At 35.5% G+C, this 19,282-nt stretch overlaps 1 protein-coding gene across 1 annotated transcript in view; it reads right to left on the bottom strand.

The window, feature by feature from the left end:
* HEPHL1 (hephaestin like 1) overlaps window positions 1–19,282 on the bottom strand; it is a 166,878-nt gene that overhangs the window by 50,150 nt on the left and 97,446 nt on the right. Inside the window, exons 2-5 of the mRNA XM_067750712.1 lie at window positions 15,094–15,306; window positions 14,288–14,467; window positions 9,255–9,509; window positions 6,130–6,298 (exon numbers count right to left, since the gene is read on the bottom strand). Coding sequence (XP_067606813.1) covers window positions 6,130–6,298; window positions 9,255–9,509; window positions 14,288–14,467; window positions 15,094–15,306 — 817 coding nt within the window. The remainder of the gene's footprint in view (window positions 1–6,129; window positions 6,299–9,254; window positions 9,510–14,287; window positions 14,468–15,093; window positions 15,307–19,282) is intronic.

The following is a 19,282-nucleotide window of genomic DNA, read 5'->3' as shown; positions in this document are numbered from 1 at the left end:
GAGGCTGCCTAAAATCATACTAAGGTCACAGACACCCCAAAACACACCACCAGACACGGTCCTGCCCACCAGAAAGACAAGATACAGCCTCATCCTCCAGAACACAGTCATTAGTCCCCTCCACTAGGAAGCCTACACAACTCACTGAGCCAACCTTAGCAACTGGGGGCAGACACCAAAAACAATGAGAACTATGACCTTGCAGCCTGTGAAGAGGAGACCCCAAACACAGTAAGTCAAGCAAAATGAGAAGACAGAGAAACACACAGCAGGTAAAGGAGCAAGGTAAAAACCCACCAGACCAAAGAAATGAAGAGGAAATAGGCAGTCTACCTGAAAAAGAATTCAGAGTAATGAGAGCAAAGATAATCCAAAATCTTGGAAATAGAAAGGAGAAAATACAAGAAACGTTTAACAAGGACCTAGAAAAACTAAAGAGCAAACAAACAATGATGAACAACACAACAAACGAAATTAAAATTCTCTAGAAGGAATCATAGCAGAATAACTGAGGCAGAAGAACAGACAAGTGACCCGGAAGATAAAATAGTGGAAATAACTACTGCAGAGCAGAATAAAGAAAAAAGAATGAAAAGAAGTCAGGACAGTCTCAGATACCTCTGGGACAACATTAAATATACCAACATTCGAATTATAGGGCTCGCAGAAGAAGAAGAGGAGACAAAGTGACTGAGAAAATATTTGAAGAGATTATAAGCTGACAACTTCCCTAATATGGGAAAAGAAATAGTTAATCAAGTCCAAGAAGCGCAGAGAGTCCCATACAGGATAAATCCAAGGAGAAACATGCGAAGACACATATTAATCAAACTATCAAAAATTAAATACAAAGAAAAAATATTAAAAGCAGCAAGGGAAAAACAACAGATAATAGACAAGGGAATCCCCATAAGGTCAACAGCTGATCTTCCAGCAGAAACACTGCAAGCCAGAAGGGAGTGGCAGGACATATTTAAAGTGATGAAAGGGAAACACCTACAACCAAGTTTACTCTACCCAGCAAGGATCTCATTCAGATTCAATGGAGAAATTAAAACCTTTACAGACAAGCAAAAGCTAAGAGAGTTCAGCACCACCCAACCAGCTTTACAACAAATGCTAAAGGAACTTCTCTAGGCAGAAAACACAAGAGAAGGAAAAGACCAACAATAACAAACCCAAAACAATTAAGAAAATGGTAATAGGAACATACATATCGATGACTACCTTAAATGTAAATGGATTAACTGTTCCCACCAAAAGACATAGACTGGCTGAATGGATACAAAAACAAGACCCATATATATGCTGTCTACAAGAGACCCATTTCAGACCTAGTGACACATACAAAGTGAAAGTGAGGGGATGGAAAAAGATATTCCATGCAAATGGAAATCAAAAGAAAGCTGGAGTAGCAATTCTCATATCAGACAAAATAGACTTTAAAATAAAGACTATTACAAGAGACAAAGAAGGACACTACATAATGATCAAGGGATCGATCCAAGAAGAAGATATAACAATTGTAAATATTTATGCACCCAACATAGGAGCACCTCAATACATAAGGCAAATACTAACAGCCATAAAAGGGGAGATCGACAGTAACACAATTATTGCAGGAGACTTTAACACCCCACTTTCACCAATGGACACATCATCCAAAATGAAAATAAAGAAGGAAACACAAGCTTTAAATGATCCATTAAATAAGATGGACTTAATTGATATTTATAGGACATTCCATCCAAAAACAACAGAATACACCTTCTTCTCACGTGCTCATGGAATATTCTCCAGGATAGATCATATCTTGGGTCACAAATCAAACCTTGGTAAATTTAAGAAAAGTGAAATCATATCAAGTATCTTTTCTGATCACAATGCTATGAGACTAAATATAAATTACAGGAAAAAATCTGTAAAGAATACAAATACATGGAGGCTAAACAGTACACTATTTAATAACCAAGAGATCACTGAAGAAATCAAAAAGTACCTAGAAACAAAGGACAATGAAAACACGACGACCCAAAATCTATGGGATGCAGCAAAAGCAGTTCTAAGAGGGAAGATTATAGCGATACAATCCTACCTCAAGAAACAAGAAACATCTCAAATAGACAACCTAAACTTACACATAAAGCAATTAGAGAAAGAACAGAAAAACCCCAAAGTTAGCAGAAGGAAAGAAATCATAAAGATCAGATCAGAAATAAATGAAAAAGAAATGTAGGAAACAATAGCAAAGATCAATAAAACTAAAAACTGGTTCTTTGAGGAGATAAACAAAATTGATAAACCATTCACCAGACTCATCAAGAAAAAAGGGAGAAGACTCCAATCAATAGAATTAGAAATGAAAAAGGAGAAGTAACAAGTGACACTGCAGAAATACAAAGGATCATTAGAGATTACTACAAGCAACTCTATGCCAATAAAATGGACAACCTGGAAGGAATGGACAAATACTTAGAAAAGCACAACCTTCTGAGACTGAACCAGGAAGAAATAGAAAATATAAACAGACAAATCACAAGCACTGAATTTGAGACTGGGATTAAAAATCTTCCAACAAACAAAAGCCCAGGACCAGATGGCTTCACAGGCGAATTCTATCAAACATTTAGAGAAAAGCTAACACCTATCCTTCTCAAATTCTTCCAAAATATAGCAGAGGGAGGAACACTCCCAAACTCATTCTACAAGGCCACCATCAGCCTGATACCAAAGCCAGACAAAATCTCACAAAGAGAGAAAACTACAGGCCAATATCACTGATATGAACACATATGCAAAAATCCTCAACAAAATACTAGCAAACAGAATCCAAAAGCACATTAAAAGGATTATACACCATGATCAAGTGGGGTTTATACCAGAAATGCAAGGATTCTTCAGTATGCACAAATCAATCAATCTGATACACCATATTAACAAATTGAAGGAGAAAAACCATATGATCATCTCAATAGATGCAGAAAAAGCTTTTGACAAAATTCAACACCCATTTATGATAAAAACCCTCCAGAAAGTAGGCATAGAGGGAACTTACCTCAACATAATTAAGACCATATATGACAAACCCACAGCCAACATCGTTCTCAATGGTGAAAAACTGAAAGCATTTCCACTAAGATCAGGAACAAGGCAAGGCTGCCCACTCTTACCACTATTATTCAACATAGTTTTGGACGTTTTAGCCATAGCAATCAGAGAATTAAAATAAATAAAAGAAATCCAAAGCAGAAAGGAAGAAGTAAAGCTGTCACTGTTTGCAGATGACATGATACTATGCATAGAGAATCCTAAAGATGTTTACCAGAAAACTACTAGAGCTAACCAATGGTTTTGGTAAAGTAGCAGGATACAAAATTAATGCACAGAAATGTCTTGCATTCCTACATACTAATGACGAAAAATCTGAAAGAGAAATTAAGGAAAGACTCCCATTTACCATTGCAACAAAAAGAATAAAATACCTAGGAATAAACCTACCAAAGGAGACAAGAGACATGTATGTGGAAAACCATAAGACACTGATGAAAGAAATTAAAGATGATACAAACAGATGGAGAGATACACCATTTTCTTAGATTAGAACTAGAACAAAAAATTTCACAATATGTATGGAAACACAAAAGACCCCAAATAGCCAAAGCAATCTTGAGAAAGTAAAATGGAGCTGGAGGAATCAGGCTCCCTGATTTCAGACTATACTACAAAGCTACAGTAATCAAGACAGTCTGGTACTGGCACAAAAACAGAAATATACATCAATGGAACAGGATAGAAAGCTCAGAGATAAACCATGCACATCTGGTCACCTTATTTTTGATAAAGGAGGCATAAACATACAATGGAGAAAAGACAGCCTCTTCAATAAGTGGTGCTGGGAAAACTAGACAGCTACATGTAAAAGAATGAAATTAGAACACTCCCTAACACCATACACAAAAATAAACTCAAAATGAATTAAAGACCTAAGTGTAAGGCCAGACACTCTAAAACTCTTAGAGGAAAACATAGGCAGAATACTGTATGACATAAATCACAGCAAGATCCTTTTTCACCCACCTCCTAGAGAAATGGAAATAAAAACAAAAATAAACAAATGGGACCTAATGAAACTTAATAGCTTTTGCACAGCAAAGGAAACCATAAACAAGATAAAAGGCAAACCTCAAAATGGGAGAAAATATTTGCAAATGAAGCAACTGACAAATGATTAATCTCCAAAATTTGCAAGCAGCTCATGCAGCTCAATATCAATAAAAACAAACAACCCAATCAAAAATGGGCAGAAGACCTAAATAGACATTCCTCCAAAGAAGAGATACAGATTGCCAACAAACACATGAAAGGATGCTCAACATCACTAGTCATTAGAGAAATGCAAATCAAGACTACAATGAGGTATCACCTCACACCAGTCAGAATGGCCATCATCAAAAAGTCTACAAACAATAAATGCTGGAAAGGGTGTGGAGAAAAGGGAGCCCTGTTGCACTGTTGGTGGTAATGTAAGTTGATACAGCCATTAAGGAGAACAGTATGAAGGTTCCTTAAAATACTAAAATAGAACTACCATACGACCCTGCAATCCCACTACTGGGCATACCCTGAGATAACCATAATTCCCAAAGAGTTATGTACCACAATGATACTTCCAGCTCTATTTACAATAGCCAGGACATGGAAGCAACCTAAGTGTCCATCAACAGATGATTGGATAAAGAAGATGTGGCTCATATATACAATGGAATATTACTGAGCCATAAAAAGAAACGAAATTGAGTTATTTGTAGTGAGGTGGATGGACCTAGAGTCTGTCATACACAGTGAAGTAAGTCAAAAAGAGAAAAACAAATACCGTATGCTAACACATATATATGGGATTAAAAAAAAAAAAGGTTATGAAGAACCTAGGGGCAGGACAGGAATAAAGACGTGGACGTAGAGAATGGACTTGAGGACATGGGGAGGGGAAGGGTAAGCTGGGACGAAGTGAGAGAGTGGTATGGACATATATACACTACCAAATGTAAAATAGCTAGCTAGTGGGAAGCAGCCACATAGCACAGGGAGATCAGCTCGGTGCTTTGTGACCACCTGAAGGGGTGGGATAGTGAGGGTGGAGGGAGACACAAGAGGGAGGAGATATGGGGATATATGTATAGCAGATTCACTTTGTTATAAAGCAGAAACTAACACACCACTGTAAAGCAATTATATTCCAATAAAGATGTTTTAAAAAAAGGATTATAGGATAATAGCAATACTTGTTGGTATCACACTGCACATTTTATAATGCTTTCACAGACATCTTTGCATATGATTCTACAATAAGAAGTCACAGGAGTCTGCATCCACTTAATGAATTGTTCGATTCAATTTGAAAAAATACTATATGCTGCGGGAGCCAAGAGAAAATTATTCAGGTGTCAGGGGAGGCTTTACTTAAGAGGTGACATTAGAATTAGAATTTGAAGGAAAAAATGGCATTATACTGGACAGGGAGAAAAAGGAATTCTGCGTAGAGGGGGCTTAAGTTATATCAGGCTGTCCTTGAGCCAAAAAGGTTAACCTTCCTTGACTAGTTCATCTCCAATGAAAGAGAGTCCTGCTGGGACTTCCCTGGTGGTCCAGTAGTTAAGACCCTGTGTTTCCATGTAGGAGGCACGGGTTGGACCCCTGGTCAGGGAACTAAGATCCCACATGCTGCGTGGTGGCCAAAACAAAACAAAACAAAGAGAGAGTCCTGCCATATTCCCTTTTCAAAACTGTCTGCTTCATATGTGCAAGCACCTTACTCTCTTCTCTGTCAGCTTAGTATTTCTCATGGCATTTAACGCTGCAGCTTGCACACAGCAGATGCTCATAAAATGTTTGATGAATGAATGAATCTAGTGCTTTGATTTAGCCAGCAAATCATGAAGCAATAAATACTCCTCCATGTCTCAGCTGTACACATTACAGGGCTCAGAGCTCCTTAAGTGAAGCCATTATGCTATCTATGCAGTATATGCTCATAAGAGCAGTGCCTAGCCTACAAATGAGATCACAGCGAAAAGCCTAATAGATGCCTCTCTTATGAGAGACTTAGCAACACCAGCAAAGAGAGCTTACCTGCCAGAGGCATTTAGGGGAAGACCACTGAATTTGTTATAGCCTTGAGGACCATAATCCCAAAGAATTTTTTCAGCTGCTATAAAATAGCGCCTCTGTTGACCCTTCATCTTGGGGTGAAAAATAGCACTTTTGCAGTTACCAACATTGTATTGCCCCAGCATGCCAGCTGCAGAAGACAGGAAAACCATGAGCCAAGGTATAAATGCTCCGAAAGAAATCATACAGGAAAAGAATGATAGATTTGACTTCATGAACATTTAAAACTTTTGTACGGAAAACAGGACCATAAACAAAGTTAAAAGTAAAAAATAAACAGTGGGTAGGGGGATATTTTAGCACATATGACAAAAGATTAATATGTAAATACCTTTGATAAATAAGAAAGAAAAAAGTAAATATCCCAATAGAAAATGTGCAAGGGACATTTATAGGTTATTCACAGAAGAAATACTACTGACCCATGAACAAATGAAGAAAAAAGAAAAGTTCAACCTTAATAGTAATCAAGTGATACTGTTGTTCATTTATGAGATTGGTAAAACCAGAAAGACTAGTAATTATCAGTGTTGTCAGATGAACAGGGAAAAGGGAATGCTCACACACTATGAGTGAAGAGTAACAATTTCTAAAGGAGAATTCGGCCATATATGTCCATAGCTTAAAAAAATTAAACTCTTCAACCCAGGAATTCTAAATCTAGTAGTTTTTCCAAGGAAATGTCAGACAAAGTACAAACATTTCTATAAATTGATGTTTATGAGTGTTTAGCAAAAAATAGGGAAAATGTAAGTGTTAATAAAGACTGTTGGTTAAGTAAATTGTAATCTCCTTACAAAGGACACTGGAAGGATTAACAACGATGTAGTAGATCTATATTCACTGACATATAAATTTATTTCTGGTATATTAAAAAGTGGAAAAGGGCAGTATTAATAGATTGATTTCATTTTATATATAACATAAGCATTTATATATTAAGGTCTAGAAAATAGGAAGGATATTCATCAAAATGTGACACCATTATCTCTAGAGGTAATTACTAATTTTAAAATTGAATTATACGTATCTTCTAATTTTTAAACATTTTTTTCTGAGGCTATGGACAATTTAGGAAACATTGTATTTCAGTAACGTATTCCAGCTTATGTCCACAACTACTGGCCACATTTAGCAATCTTACTAATCTCAAATGGCTGCTAATGCCTTGATTAGTTTCTTCTCAGATTTAGGGATCGTGTGTGGAGAACACTTAGGATTTACCCTTTTAGGGAGTTTCAGGTATACCACACAGTATTGTTGACTGTAGTCACCACGGGGTATATTAGATCTCCAGAACCCATTCATCTTGCATAACTGAAACTCTGTATTCTTTGAGCTCTCAAGTGTTCTCACCACCATCACAACAAAAATGTTTAACTACGTGAGGTAATAGATATATTAATTGCTTGAGTGTAAGGTAATCACACCTTACAAGTATAGCAAAACGTCAAGTTGTACTTCTTAAATATATACAAATCCTATTTGTCAATTATACCTCAATAAAGCTGGGGGTAGGAGCAGGGAAGAATAGTAACTTTGTCTTGTTCATCTTTGTCTTCCCAGGAGAGTGTCTTATACATATTAACTGAGCAGCTCAACATTTGCTGAATTGAATTTAACTGGAATAACCCAGTGGACAAATGTGAGGTTTGCTTAAGGTTTTTGGGAACAAAAATGTGTTATGAAAGCAGCCCTGAAGAGCTGCATCCCTGACCTCATAGTGACTGTGTGTAGTTAGTCAGTATCCAAGTGGAATCACACATTATTTCTTCTATGTTTATCCCGTTGACACATTTTCTTTTTATATTCTTGTTTTTACCATGTTAGGCCAAACTTTTAATATGTCATAACTCTAATGTTGCCAATGCTTCTTAACTGGCATCCAGTAGCCAGAGTCTCTCCATTGTGTCCTTTCTGCACACAGACATCATATTTATCTTCCTAAACCACTGCACTGATTATGTCACTAGTGTGCCTAAGGATCTAGAAGCACTTACTCTTGCCTTCTAGACAATCAGTCTTGCCATTCAAAGATGCTTTCCTGGGGCCCATTCTGCCTCTCTAAGCCTTCTCCTTCATCACTCCTCTGACATGAGCCTAAGGTCCAGCTAAGTAAAGACCTATTCCCAAGGAACCTGAACCAAATCATTCAATAGGTATTTGTCAACAAATGTTTATCATTCATCTTTCATAGGATTTTGTACCTATCATTGCATTGTGTCTCAATATAAGGAAGAATGTTCTCACAGAGCAGCCCAGAGATGAAACAAGCTGCTACAATTACTAGGTTGGGATTAACATATACACACTACTATATATAAAATAGGTAATCAACAAGGACCTACTGTATAGCACAGGGAACTATACTCAATACTCTGTAATAACCTATATAGGAAAAGAATCTGAAAAAGAATAGATATAAGAATATGTATAACTTACTTTGCTGTACACCTGAAACTAACACATTGTAAATCAAATATACTCCAATATAAAATAAAATAAAAATTTAAAAAAGAGATGTCCAAAAGAGAATTCAAGAATTGGATGGGGGATTGGTCCAGATTATCTATAAATTCCTTTTCAGTGCTAAAAATTTATTATTCTATTTACAATTGCCCATGTGTTTTTCCCAGCTCATGTTGCTTCCTCTGCCTGGAAAACCTTTTTCCCCTTCTTCATCTATCAAATTCCTAACCTTTAGAGGCTCAGATTAGGGACCACCTCCTCAGGAAGCCTCTCTGCTCCAGCAAAGTGATAGAGCACTTAAAGAGCATTTATCATTCTGCCTCAGGTTTTATTCATTTTGTAAATGTCTAACTATATTTAACTACTAGATTCCAGGTTCATAGAAGGTCTTATCATTTCTTTCAATCACCTCTTACCTGGTTCATAGGGATGTGATTAATAAATATCTGTCGATAAGATGCCAAATAGACATTATACATTTTTCCTATGTTTAATATTTAATTAAATATAACACGTACAAGACTCTATTCAACAGCAGGCACTGAATGAGCACCATTGATTGCGTGGTTTAATTGTACCATTGTAAGCATCTCTACACTGGTCTCTGTCCTTTTTACCTTGAAAGTGATCACTGACTTGGCAGGTTATCATCCACTTCCCAGGATTCTCAACTATCATTTCTGTTGTCAGGAAGGTGGCTGGGAAGAGGTTGACGACATCAGTCCGATGGCCTCTGCTGATGAAGGTGTTACCATAAAAATAGACGGAATGGATGTCTATCTCATTCCCCATTCCAAATAGGTGCCAGGACACCGATTCACCAACGCACATATCAGGCTCGGGGAAGTTTCCAAAGAGGTATCCATTGAGCGCTGAAAAACAGAAACACTAGTGGAAGAGATTCCCCTGCAGAGGCGAGCAGATCCAGAAGAAATGGTAACACATGCTCTAGCACAGTTGAAAATTAGCACAGATTATTGCTTGTAATGTTTTTGTGCAGAAAGGCATGATTTCTTTGGTAAAATACAGTCCCCGAAAGGAATGAAAAGCATTAGTCTTTTCAAGAGAAAAGCACTCAATAAAAGTGATCAGCAACATGCAAACAGCCTTCGAGCTGTTATGTGAACACAATGAGATCAGGAGCAAACAAAAGCACTGTTCATACTTCCAGGACAGCTTGGCCACCTCTTACCTCCATCTCTATTTACATATTTACCTTCCCCACCAGATCTGTTCCTTGTAATTAGAAACCTTGTCTTACCTCACAGCGGGACAGCTGAAACATAGTAGCTACTTAAATGACAAAAGCATGCAGCAAGAAGAAAAGGAAAAGAACTGATTAGAAGGGACTTATGAAACATGTTAACTTTTTTTGCCATTTCTCCCATCCCCATCCCCTGCCTCTTTAACCACCAATTTGTTCTCTGGATCTATGAACTTGGTTTTGGGGGTTTTGTTTGTTTGCTTGTTTGTTTGCTTAGATTCCACATATAAAAGAGGTCTTACAATATTTGCCTTCCGTGTCTGACTTATTTCACTTAGCATAATGCCCTAAAAGTCCACCATGCTGTTGCAAATGGCGAGATTTCATTCTTTTTTATGGCTGAATAATATTCTATTATTATATACCACAATTTCTTTATCCATTCATCCATCAACGGACACTTAGGCTGTTTCCATATATTGGCTATTGTAAATAATGCTGCAATGATCATGGGGGGTGCATATATCTTTTTGAATTAGTGTTTTCATTTTCTTCAGATAAATACCCAGGAGCAGAATTTCTAGATCATATGATAAGCTTATTTTTAGTTTGTTTAAGGAAACTCCATACTGGTTTTCATAGTGGTTGTACCAATTTACACTTGTTATTTCTTCTTTTTTTGATAATAGCCATTCTAACAGGTATGAGGTGATATCTTGTGGGGTTTTTTGTTTGTTTGTTTTTAATATTTATTTATTTATTTGGCTGTGCCAGGTCTTAGTTGCAATGTGTGGGATCTTTTTTTTTTTTTTCCTTTTTCCTTAGTTGCAGCAGGCATGTGGGATCTAGTTCCCTGACCAGGGATTGAACCTGGGCCCCCTGCATTGGGAGCTTGGAGTCTTAACCACTGGACCACAGGGAAGTCCCTCTCACTGTGGTTTTGATTTGCATTTCCTGATGAGTAATGATGTTGAGCATCTTTTCACATACCTATTGGCCATCTCTATTTCTTCTTTAGAAATATATCTATTCAGATCTTCTGCTCATTTTTAAAAAATAAGATTGTTTGGCTTTTTGCTATTGAGTCGTATGAGTTCTTTATATATTTGGATATTAGTTTCTTATCAGATATACAATTTACAAATATTTTCTCCCATTCAGTCAGTTGTCTTTTCATTTCGTTGATGGTTTCCTTTGCTGTGCAGAAGTTTTTAGTTTGATGTAGTCCCACTTGTTTATTTTTGCTTTTGTTGCTTTTGCTTTTGGTGTCAGATTTAAAAAATCATTACCAAGACCTATGTCAAGGAGCTCACCACCTATGTTTTCTTCTAGGAGTTCTAGAATTTCAGATCTTATACTCAAGTCTTTAATCCAATTTGAGTTAATATTTGTGTATGTGTGTAAGACAGCGGTCCAGCTTCATTCTTTTGTATATGGCTGTTCAATTTTCCCAACACCATTTATTGAAGAGACTGTCCTTTTCTGCCTGTATATTCTTACATGGGTTTATTTCAGGGCTCTCTATTCTGTTCCATTGATCTCTGTGTCTGTTTTTATGCCAATATCATACTGTGTTAATTACTATGGTTTTGTAATATCATTTAAAATCAAGGATCACAATGCCTCTAGCTTTGTTCTTTCTCAAGATTGCTTTGGCTATTCAGGGTCTTTTGTGGTTCCATACAAATTTTTGGATTGTTCTATTTCTGTAAAAAATACCATTGGGATTTTAATAGAGGTTGCATTGTGACTATAGATTGCTTTGGGTAGTATGAACATTTTAACAATATTAATTCATTCAATCCATGGATACAGAATATCTTTCCATTTATTTGTGTCTTCTTAAATTTTTTTTATTAATGTCATAATTTTCAATATATGTTTTTTTCACCTCCTTGGTTAAATTTATTCCTAGGTATTTTATTCCTTTTGAGGCAGTTGTAAGTGAGATTGTTTTCATAATTTCTCTTTCTGATAATTCATTATTAGTGTAAAGAACTGCAACAGATTTTTGTGTATTGATTTTATATCCCTCAAATTTACTTATTTGTTCTAACAGTTTTTTGGAGCCTTTAAGGTTTTCTATATATAGTATCATGTCATCTGCAAATAATGACAGTTATTTCTTCCTTTCGGATTTGGATGAATTTATTTCTTTTCCTTCCCTAATTGCTCTGGCTTGGACTTCCAATGCTATGTTGAATAAAAGTGGCAACAGTGCACATCCTTCTCTTGTTCCTGATATTAGAGGTTTAGCTTTCAGCTTTTCACCATTGAGTATAACGTTAGCTGGGGGCTTGTCATATATGGTCTTTATTATGTTGAGGTATGTTTTCTTTATACTCTCTTTGTTAAGAGTTTTTATTATAAATGGATGTTGAATTTTGTCAAATGCTTTCTTTGTTCTATTGTGATGATCATATGATTTTTATCCTTCATTTATTACTGTGGTATATCACCTTAATGGATTTGTGGAAGCTGAACCATACTTCCATGGTTAAAACCCCATGGATTAATAAATCCCACTTAATCACAGTGTATGAACCTTTTAATGTATTGTTGAATTTGGCTTGCTGATATTTTGTTGAGGACTTTTGCATCTGTGTTCATCAGGAATATTGGCCTGTATTTTTTCTTTTTCTGTGTGGCATCCTTGTCCACTTTTGGTATCAGCATGATGCTGGCTTCATAAAACATGTTTGGAAGAGTTTCTCCCTCTTCTATTTTTTAGAAGATTTTGAGAAGAATTGGTATTAATTCTTCTTTGAATGTTTGGTGGAATTAACCAGTGAAGCCATCTGTTTCCTGGACTTTTGTTTGTCAGAAGGTTTTTGATTACTGATTCAATCTCCTTGCTAGTATCAGTCTGTCAGATTCTATTTCATCCTGATTCAGTCTTGGTATGTTGTATGGTCCTTATCCATTTCTTATAGGTTATCCAATTTGTTGGCATATACTTGTTCATAGTAGTCTCTTATGATCCTTCTTATTTCTGTGGTGTCAGTTATAATATCTCATCTTTCATCTCTGATGTTATTTATTTGAGACCTTTCTCTTTTTTTCTTAGTGAGTCTAGTTAAATGTTTGTTAATTTTGTTGATCTTCTCAAAGAACCAGATCTTAGTTTTATTGATGTTTTTTATTGTCTTTTTAGTATCTATTTCACTTATTTCTGCTCTAATCTTTTTTACTTCCTTCCTTCTAGTAACTTTGGGCTTAATTTGTTCTTTTTCTAGTTCTTTGAGGTGTACAGTTAGGTTGCTTACTTGAAACATTTTTTGTTTCTTGAGGTAGGAATTTATCACTATGAACTTCCCTCTTAGAACTGCTTTTGCTGCATCCCATAAATTTTGATATATTACATTTCCATTTGTTTCAAGTTTTTAAAAAATTTCTCTTTTGATTTCTTCTTCAATATGTTGGTTGTTCAGTAACATGCTGTTTAATCTCCACATGTTTGTTTAAACAGTTAAACAGTTTTTAAACAGTTTTCTTCATGTAATTTCTAGTTTCACATCATTGTGGTCAGAAAAGATGCTTGATATAATTTCAATCCTCTTAAATTTATTTATTAAGACTTGTTTTATGGCCTAACATATCTATCTTGGAAAATGTTCCATGTGCACTTGAGAAGAATGTGTATCCTGTTGTTTTGGGATGGAATGTTCTATAAGTATCTGCTAAGTCCATCTGATCTAACATATTGTTTAGGGCTAAAGTTTCCTAACTGATTTTCTTTCTGGATACTTACATTGATATAAGTGGGGTATTAAAGTACTTTACTATTATTGTATTGCTGTCTATTTCTCCCTTTATGTTTGTTAATATTTGCTTTATATATTTAAGCACTTCTGTGTTGGGTGCACAAATATTTTAAATGTTATATATTCTTGTTGGATTGGCCATTATGTAACACCCTTCTTATTATAGTCTTTGTTTTAAAGTCAATTTCAAGTCTGATATAAGTGTAGCTACTCCAGCTTTCTTTTGTTTTCCATTTGCATGAAATAGTTTTTTCCATCCCTTCAGTGTCAGTCTACGTGTGTCCTTACAACTAAAGTGTGTCTCTTGTACATAGTATATAGATGGGTTTTTGTTTTTTTGCTGTTGTTTTTTTTTTAACCCATTCAGCCCTTTTATGTCTTTTGAATGGAGAATTTAGTCCATTTACATTTAAAGTTATTATTGATAAGTATGTGCCTATTTCCATTTGTTAATTTCTGTCCATTTTTGTAGTTCCTCTCTGTTCCTTTCTTCTTCTCTTGCTCTCTTTCTTTGTTTTAGGTTCTGACAGGGATTATGTTTCATCACTTTCTTATTATTCTCATTACGAAGTTATAAATCTTGGAAAACTAGGTTTAATATTTCTGTGTGTTCTGTATCCCATGTAGTGCCAGATACACAAAAGGCAGTCAGTATATACTTGATAACATGAGAGGCACTCACCGTGCATTTTGTTACTCTTCTGGAAAACAGCATCTTCTTTGTCAACTGAATCAGGGTCAGTGCAGAAATGTCTGATATTTTCCTCAAGGTACCAGCTTTGATTCTCATCCACAACAGTAAACATTATAACAAACTCTTGATTCACATCAGTCCTTGTCCCTGAATATTTATGCAGGATACCTATCAGGCACATTCAAAAGAGTAAGAAAAAAATTCACAGTGGACTAAATCAAGATTAGCTTTTCTTCCTGCCAATGGTATCAGGTAAGTTTGAAAGACCTACATGTACAAGAGTAACCCACAACATAAAATCAGTGAAAGGCTTTGATGGAAATGATAGAACCATAGAAAACTCATAAAACAGAAATCCTCACAACCACAGACTTGGAAACCTGGCTGTCCTTAAAGGAAATATACTTTATTGACAGAGCACAGATACACCATATCAATTAATAGGGAATAAAATAACAAAGTGATTATGTGGGTTAAATAATAAAGCAAAAGCATTCCTGGTCATTTGACTACATTTTACACTTTCCTATGTGTGGTGTCAGTGTGTATTTTTTTTAAAGCACGTAAGTTTCAGAATGCTATGATTTATTTAGGCAGAAGCCTGAATTATTGTCCCTGTCATAGATATTCTATGTTAGAAGAATTTCTTTAATGTTACAGAAAGTTTGGAAGAAGAGGCACACTCTGTGTAAAGCAAGGGAGGTAGGCAAGACGACCTGAAGATTATATACACTTTTCAACACACCTGGGAATAGGCTCCTAGGGACAGAGAGGGTGGGGAAGAGACGTCTTACCCTCTTTGCACACCAGCAGTGGGCCAATTAGCCCAGAGCAGATGTCCTTAGGGGCATCGATGTGCGAATGGTACACCCAGGTCAGGCAATTTGCATCTGCTGGGGCAGGAGCATATTCTTCTCTCACTGGCCAGACATAGGTATAGTTTTTGCCAGGAGGAACATTGTCATCATCCTTGTTCCTTCCATATGTTCCATCTGGGTACAGGGCTCCTTCCAAGAAAATATAAAACATAGTTAAAATGCAGAGATCACACACTATAGTGGAAAGAGCTAGAACTTTGAAATCAAACACACATGAATTAAAATTTATTTGCTATGGGACTTGAGGCTAGTTACTTAAATTCTCACTGCCTTGGTTTTCTACCAGTAAAGCTGGAATGTTTATATCTACCCCCACTACATGAGGCAGTGTATATGAAGTGTCCTGCACAGAGCCAGATGTTTAATAAATATTCATGAAGACCCCTTCTGACAGGCCTCCCGTACCAATCAGGAAGACATCAATCTGCTTCACTTAACATCAACTGAAGAAGGAAAGGAGAAGCAGCAGAAGAAATAACAAACACTTCTTGGGCACTTACTACACATTCAACACCTAAATTTGAGACCTGAGAGATTTTAGGTCTCATGAAAAAGATCTGCTGACCTCAAAGCTAAGCAGGTATAGAGGTGAACACTCAGCACCCAGGCTTAAAAATAAAAACAAGGGAAAAAAAGAGCAGAAACCTTAGTGGCCAACACACTATAAGGAATACAGATTTCACAGGTTTCACCCGGACAGGTTACTAAACAGAAAAACAAGTAACATAAACAAACTTGGATGATGGTGGGATCAGAATCCAGAATCCAAAGTTGCTACAGTATATTCTCAATAATTTCCAGTTTTCAACAAGAAGAACAACAGCCACAGCAAAATGAGACATGCAAAGAAATAAGAAAGTGTGATCCATACTCAAGGGAAAAAAAGCAGCCAACAGAAACTATCTCTAAGTGCTTCTAGGTGTTGAATTCAGCAGATAAAGACTTTAAAGCAGTTATTATAAATATATTCAAGCAACTGAAAGAAGCTATGTTTAAATAATTAAAGGAAAGTAGGACAAATTATTCAACAAATAGAGAATCTCAATAAGCAGATAAAATTTATACATTAAAAAAAAGAACCAAGTTGGAATTTTGGCATTGGAACATACAATAAATGAAATAAAATATTCACTAGAGTGGCTTGGCAACAGATTCAAGATGGCAAAAGAGTCAGTGAACTTGAAGAGACATTGACAGAATTACGCTATCTGAAAAAGAGAGGATTAAAAAAAGATTGAAGAAAATAAACAGAACCTCAGAGACCTATGCGACTAAATCAAGTATATTAACATGTGTGTAATGTAGTCTGCCAAAGGAGAGGAGAAAGAAATGGGGGCAGAAAAAAATATGTGAAGAAATAATTGCAGAAATTTTTACCAAATTTGATGAAAAACATTAACTTACTTACACATCAAAGGAGCACAACAAACCACAAGTAGAATAAATACAAAGAATTCATATACAAATATATTGTTGTCAAGCTGTTGGGGAGGAAAAAAAGGCAAAGAGAAATGATCACATACTAAGGAGCCCCAACGTGATTAACAGTTGACTTCCCATTTAAATATTTGATATGAGAAGACAGTGGGATGACATACTAAAAGTACTAGAGGAAAAATACCAACCAAGAATAATATATCCAGCAAAACTAGCCCTCAAAACAATAAGGCAAAATAAAGATGCTCTAGATAAGCAAAGATAAGTGAGTTTGTTGCTAGCAGACCTGTCTTACAAGCAATACTAAAAGAGTTTTTCAGACTAAAAGGAAATAACACCAGAGAATGTGAATCCACAGAAAGAAGTGAAAAGCACCAAAAATAGGAAAAATGGGAGTTAATATAAAAGATTCTATAAATATATTTTTCCTTTTTTATCCTAACTTCTTTAAAATTCATAAGATAATATACAGTTCCAAGTATAACATCACATTGTTGGGTTTACAGAGAGAGAGATGTAATGACAATATAACAATAATAACAAAAAAGAGGTGGGTGAGAATGATGCTCTGTTGGAGTAAAGCTTTTATATATTTCCAGAATTAAGTAGGTAAAAAATATGAAGTATACTGTGATATGTTAAAATGCACATTACAATCCATAGGCCAGCCAATAAGAAATGAACTCAAAATATATAGTTGAAAAATTAACAGAGAAATATAAATAGTAGATTTTAAAATATTGTTTCACACCAAAGAAGACAGTAAAGGAAGAACAGGGGAATAAAAAAGACAAAATGCATATAGAAAATAATTAGCAAAATAAGTGTAGCTCAAACCAATCAATAATTACATTAAATGTGAATGGTCTAAACACTCCAATCAATATGCAGAGATTGTCAAATTGGACAAAGAAGTAACATCCAACTATATGCAGTCTATATTTTAGATTCAAAACACAAATAGATTGAAAGCAAAAGAATGCAAATAGCAACAATATGAGAGCTGAAGTGGCTCTCAATAACAGACAAACTAGATTTTAAGACAAGAAATGTAATGAGAGACAAAGATAGATATTTCATAATGATAAAAGAGTCAATATATCAGGAAGATAAAACAAATATAAAGCTGTTCATACCTAACAAGAGCCTCAAAACACATAAAGCAAAAACTGACATAACTGAAAGGAGAAATACACAACTGAACAGTAATTGTTAGAGATTTCAATACCCTTCTCTAAATAACTGGTAGAAAAACTAGGCAGAACATCAGCAAGGATATAGAAGACTTCAACAATGCTGTCAAACAACTCAACTTAACTGATACCTATAGAACATTCCACCCAATGACTGCAGAATACACCTTCTTTACAAGGGCACATGGAACATTCTTCAGGATAGAAAGTAAGCTACACATTAAATAAATCTCAATAATTTAAAAGGAATAATACTTCCATCCAAAAACAACAGAATACACTTTCTGCTCAAGTGCACATGGAATATTCTCCAGGATACAGCACATCTTGGGTCACAAATCAAGCCTAGGTAAATTTAAGAAAATTAAAATCACATCAAGCATCTTTTCCAACCACAATGCTATGAGACTAGATATCAATTCCAGGAAAAAACTAAAAAATACAAACACATGGAGGCTAAACAATATGCTACTAGACAACCAAGAGATCACTGAAGAAGTCAAAGAGGAAATAAAAAAATACTTAGAACAAAATGACAATGAAAATATGACGAACCAAAACCTATGGGATGCAACAGAAGCAGTTCTAAGAGGGTAGTTTATAGCAATACAATCGTACCTCAAGAAAAAAGAAAAATCTCAAATAAACAGCTTAACCTTACACCTAAAGCAATTAGAGAAAGAAGAACAAAAAACCCCAAAGTTAGCAAAAGGAAAGAAAATAAAAATCAGATCAGAAATAAAGGAAAAATAAATGAAGGCAACAACAGCAAAGATCAATAAAACTAAAAGCCAGTTCTTTGAGAAGATAAACAAAATTCATAAACCATTAGACTCATCAAGAAAAAAAGGAGAATACTCAAATCAACAGAATTAGAAATGAAAAAGGAGAAGTAACAACTGACACTGCAGAATTACAAAGGATCATGAGAGATTACTACAAGCAACTCTATGCCAATAAAATGGACAACCTGGAAGAAATGGACAATTTCTTAGAAAAGTACAGCCTTCCAAGACTGAACCAGGAAGAAATAGAAAACATGAGCAGACCAATCACAAGCACTGAGATTGAAACTGTGATTAAAAATCTTCCAACAAACAAAAGCCCAGAGCCAGATGGCTTCACAGGTGAATTCTATCAAACATTTAGAGAAGAGCTAACACCAATCATTCCAGACTCTTCCAAAATATAGCAGAGGGAGGAACATTCCCAAACTCATTCTACGAGGTCACCATCACCCTGACACCAAAACCAAAGATGTCACAAAAAAGAAAACTACAGGCCAATATCATTGATGAACATAGATACAAAAATCCTCAACAAAATACTAGCAAACAGAATCCAACAGCACATTAAAAGGATCATACACCATGATCAAGTGGGGTTTATCCCAGGAATGCAAGGATTCTTCAATATATGCAAATCAACCAATGTGATACACCATATTAACCAATTGAAGGATAAAAATCATATGA

The sequence above is a fragment of the Pseudorca crassidens genome, chromosome 9 (genome assembly GCF_039906515.1).
Source record: "Pseudorca crassidens isolate mPseCra1 chromosome 9, mPseCra1.hap1, whole genome shotgun sequence".
Taxonomy (NCBI): domain Eukaryota; kingdom Metazoa; phylum Chordata; class Mammalia; order Artiodactyla; family Delphinidae; genus Pseudorca; species Pseudorca crassidens.
This window is presented reverse-complemented; position numbering and strand designations above follow the sequence as displayed.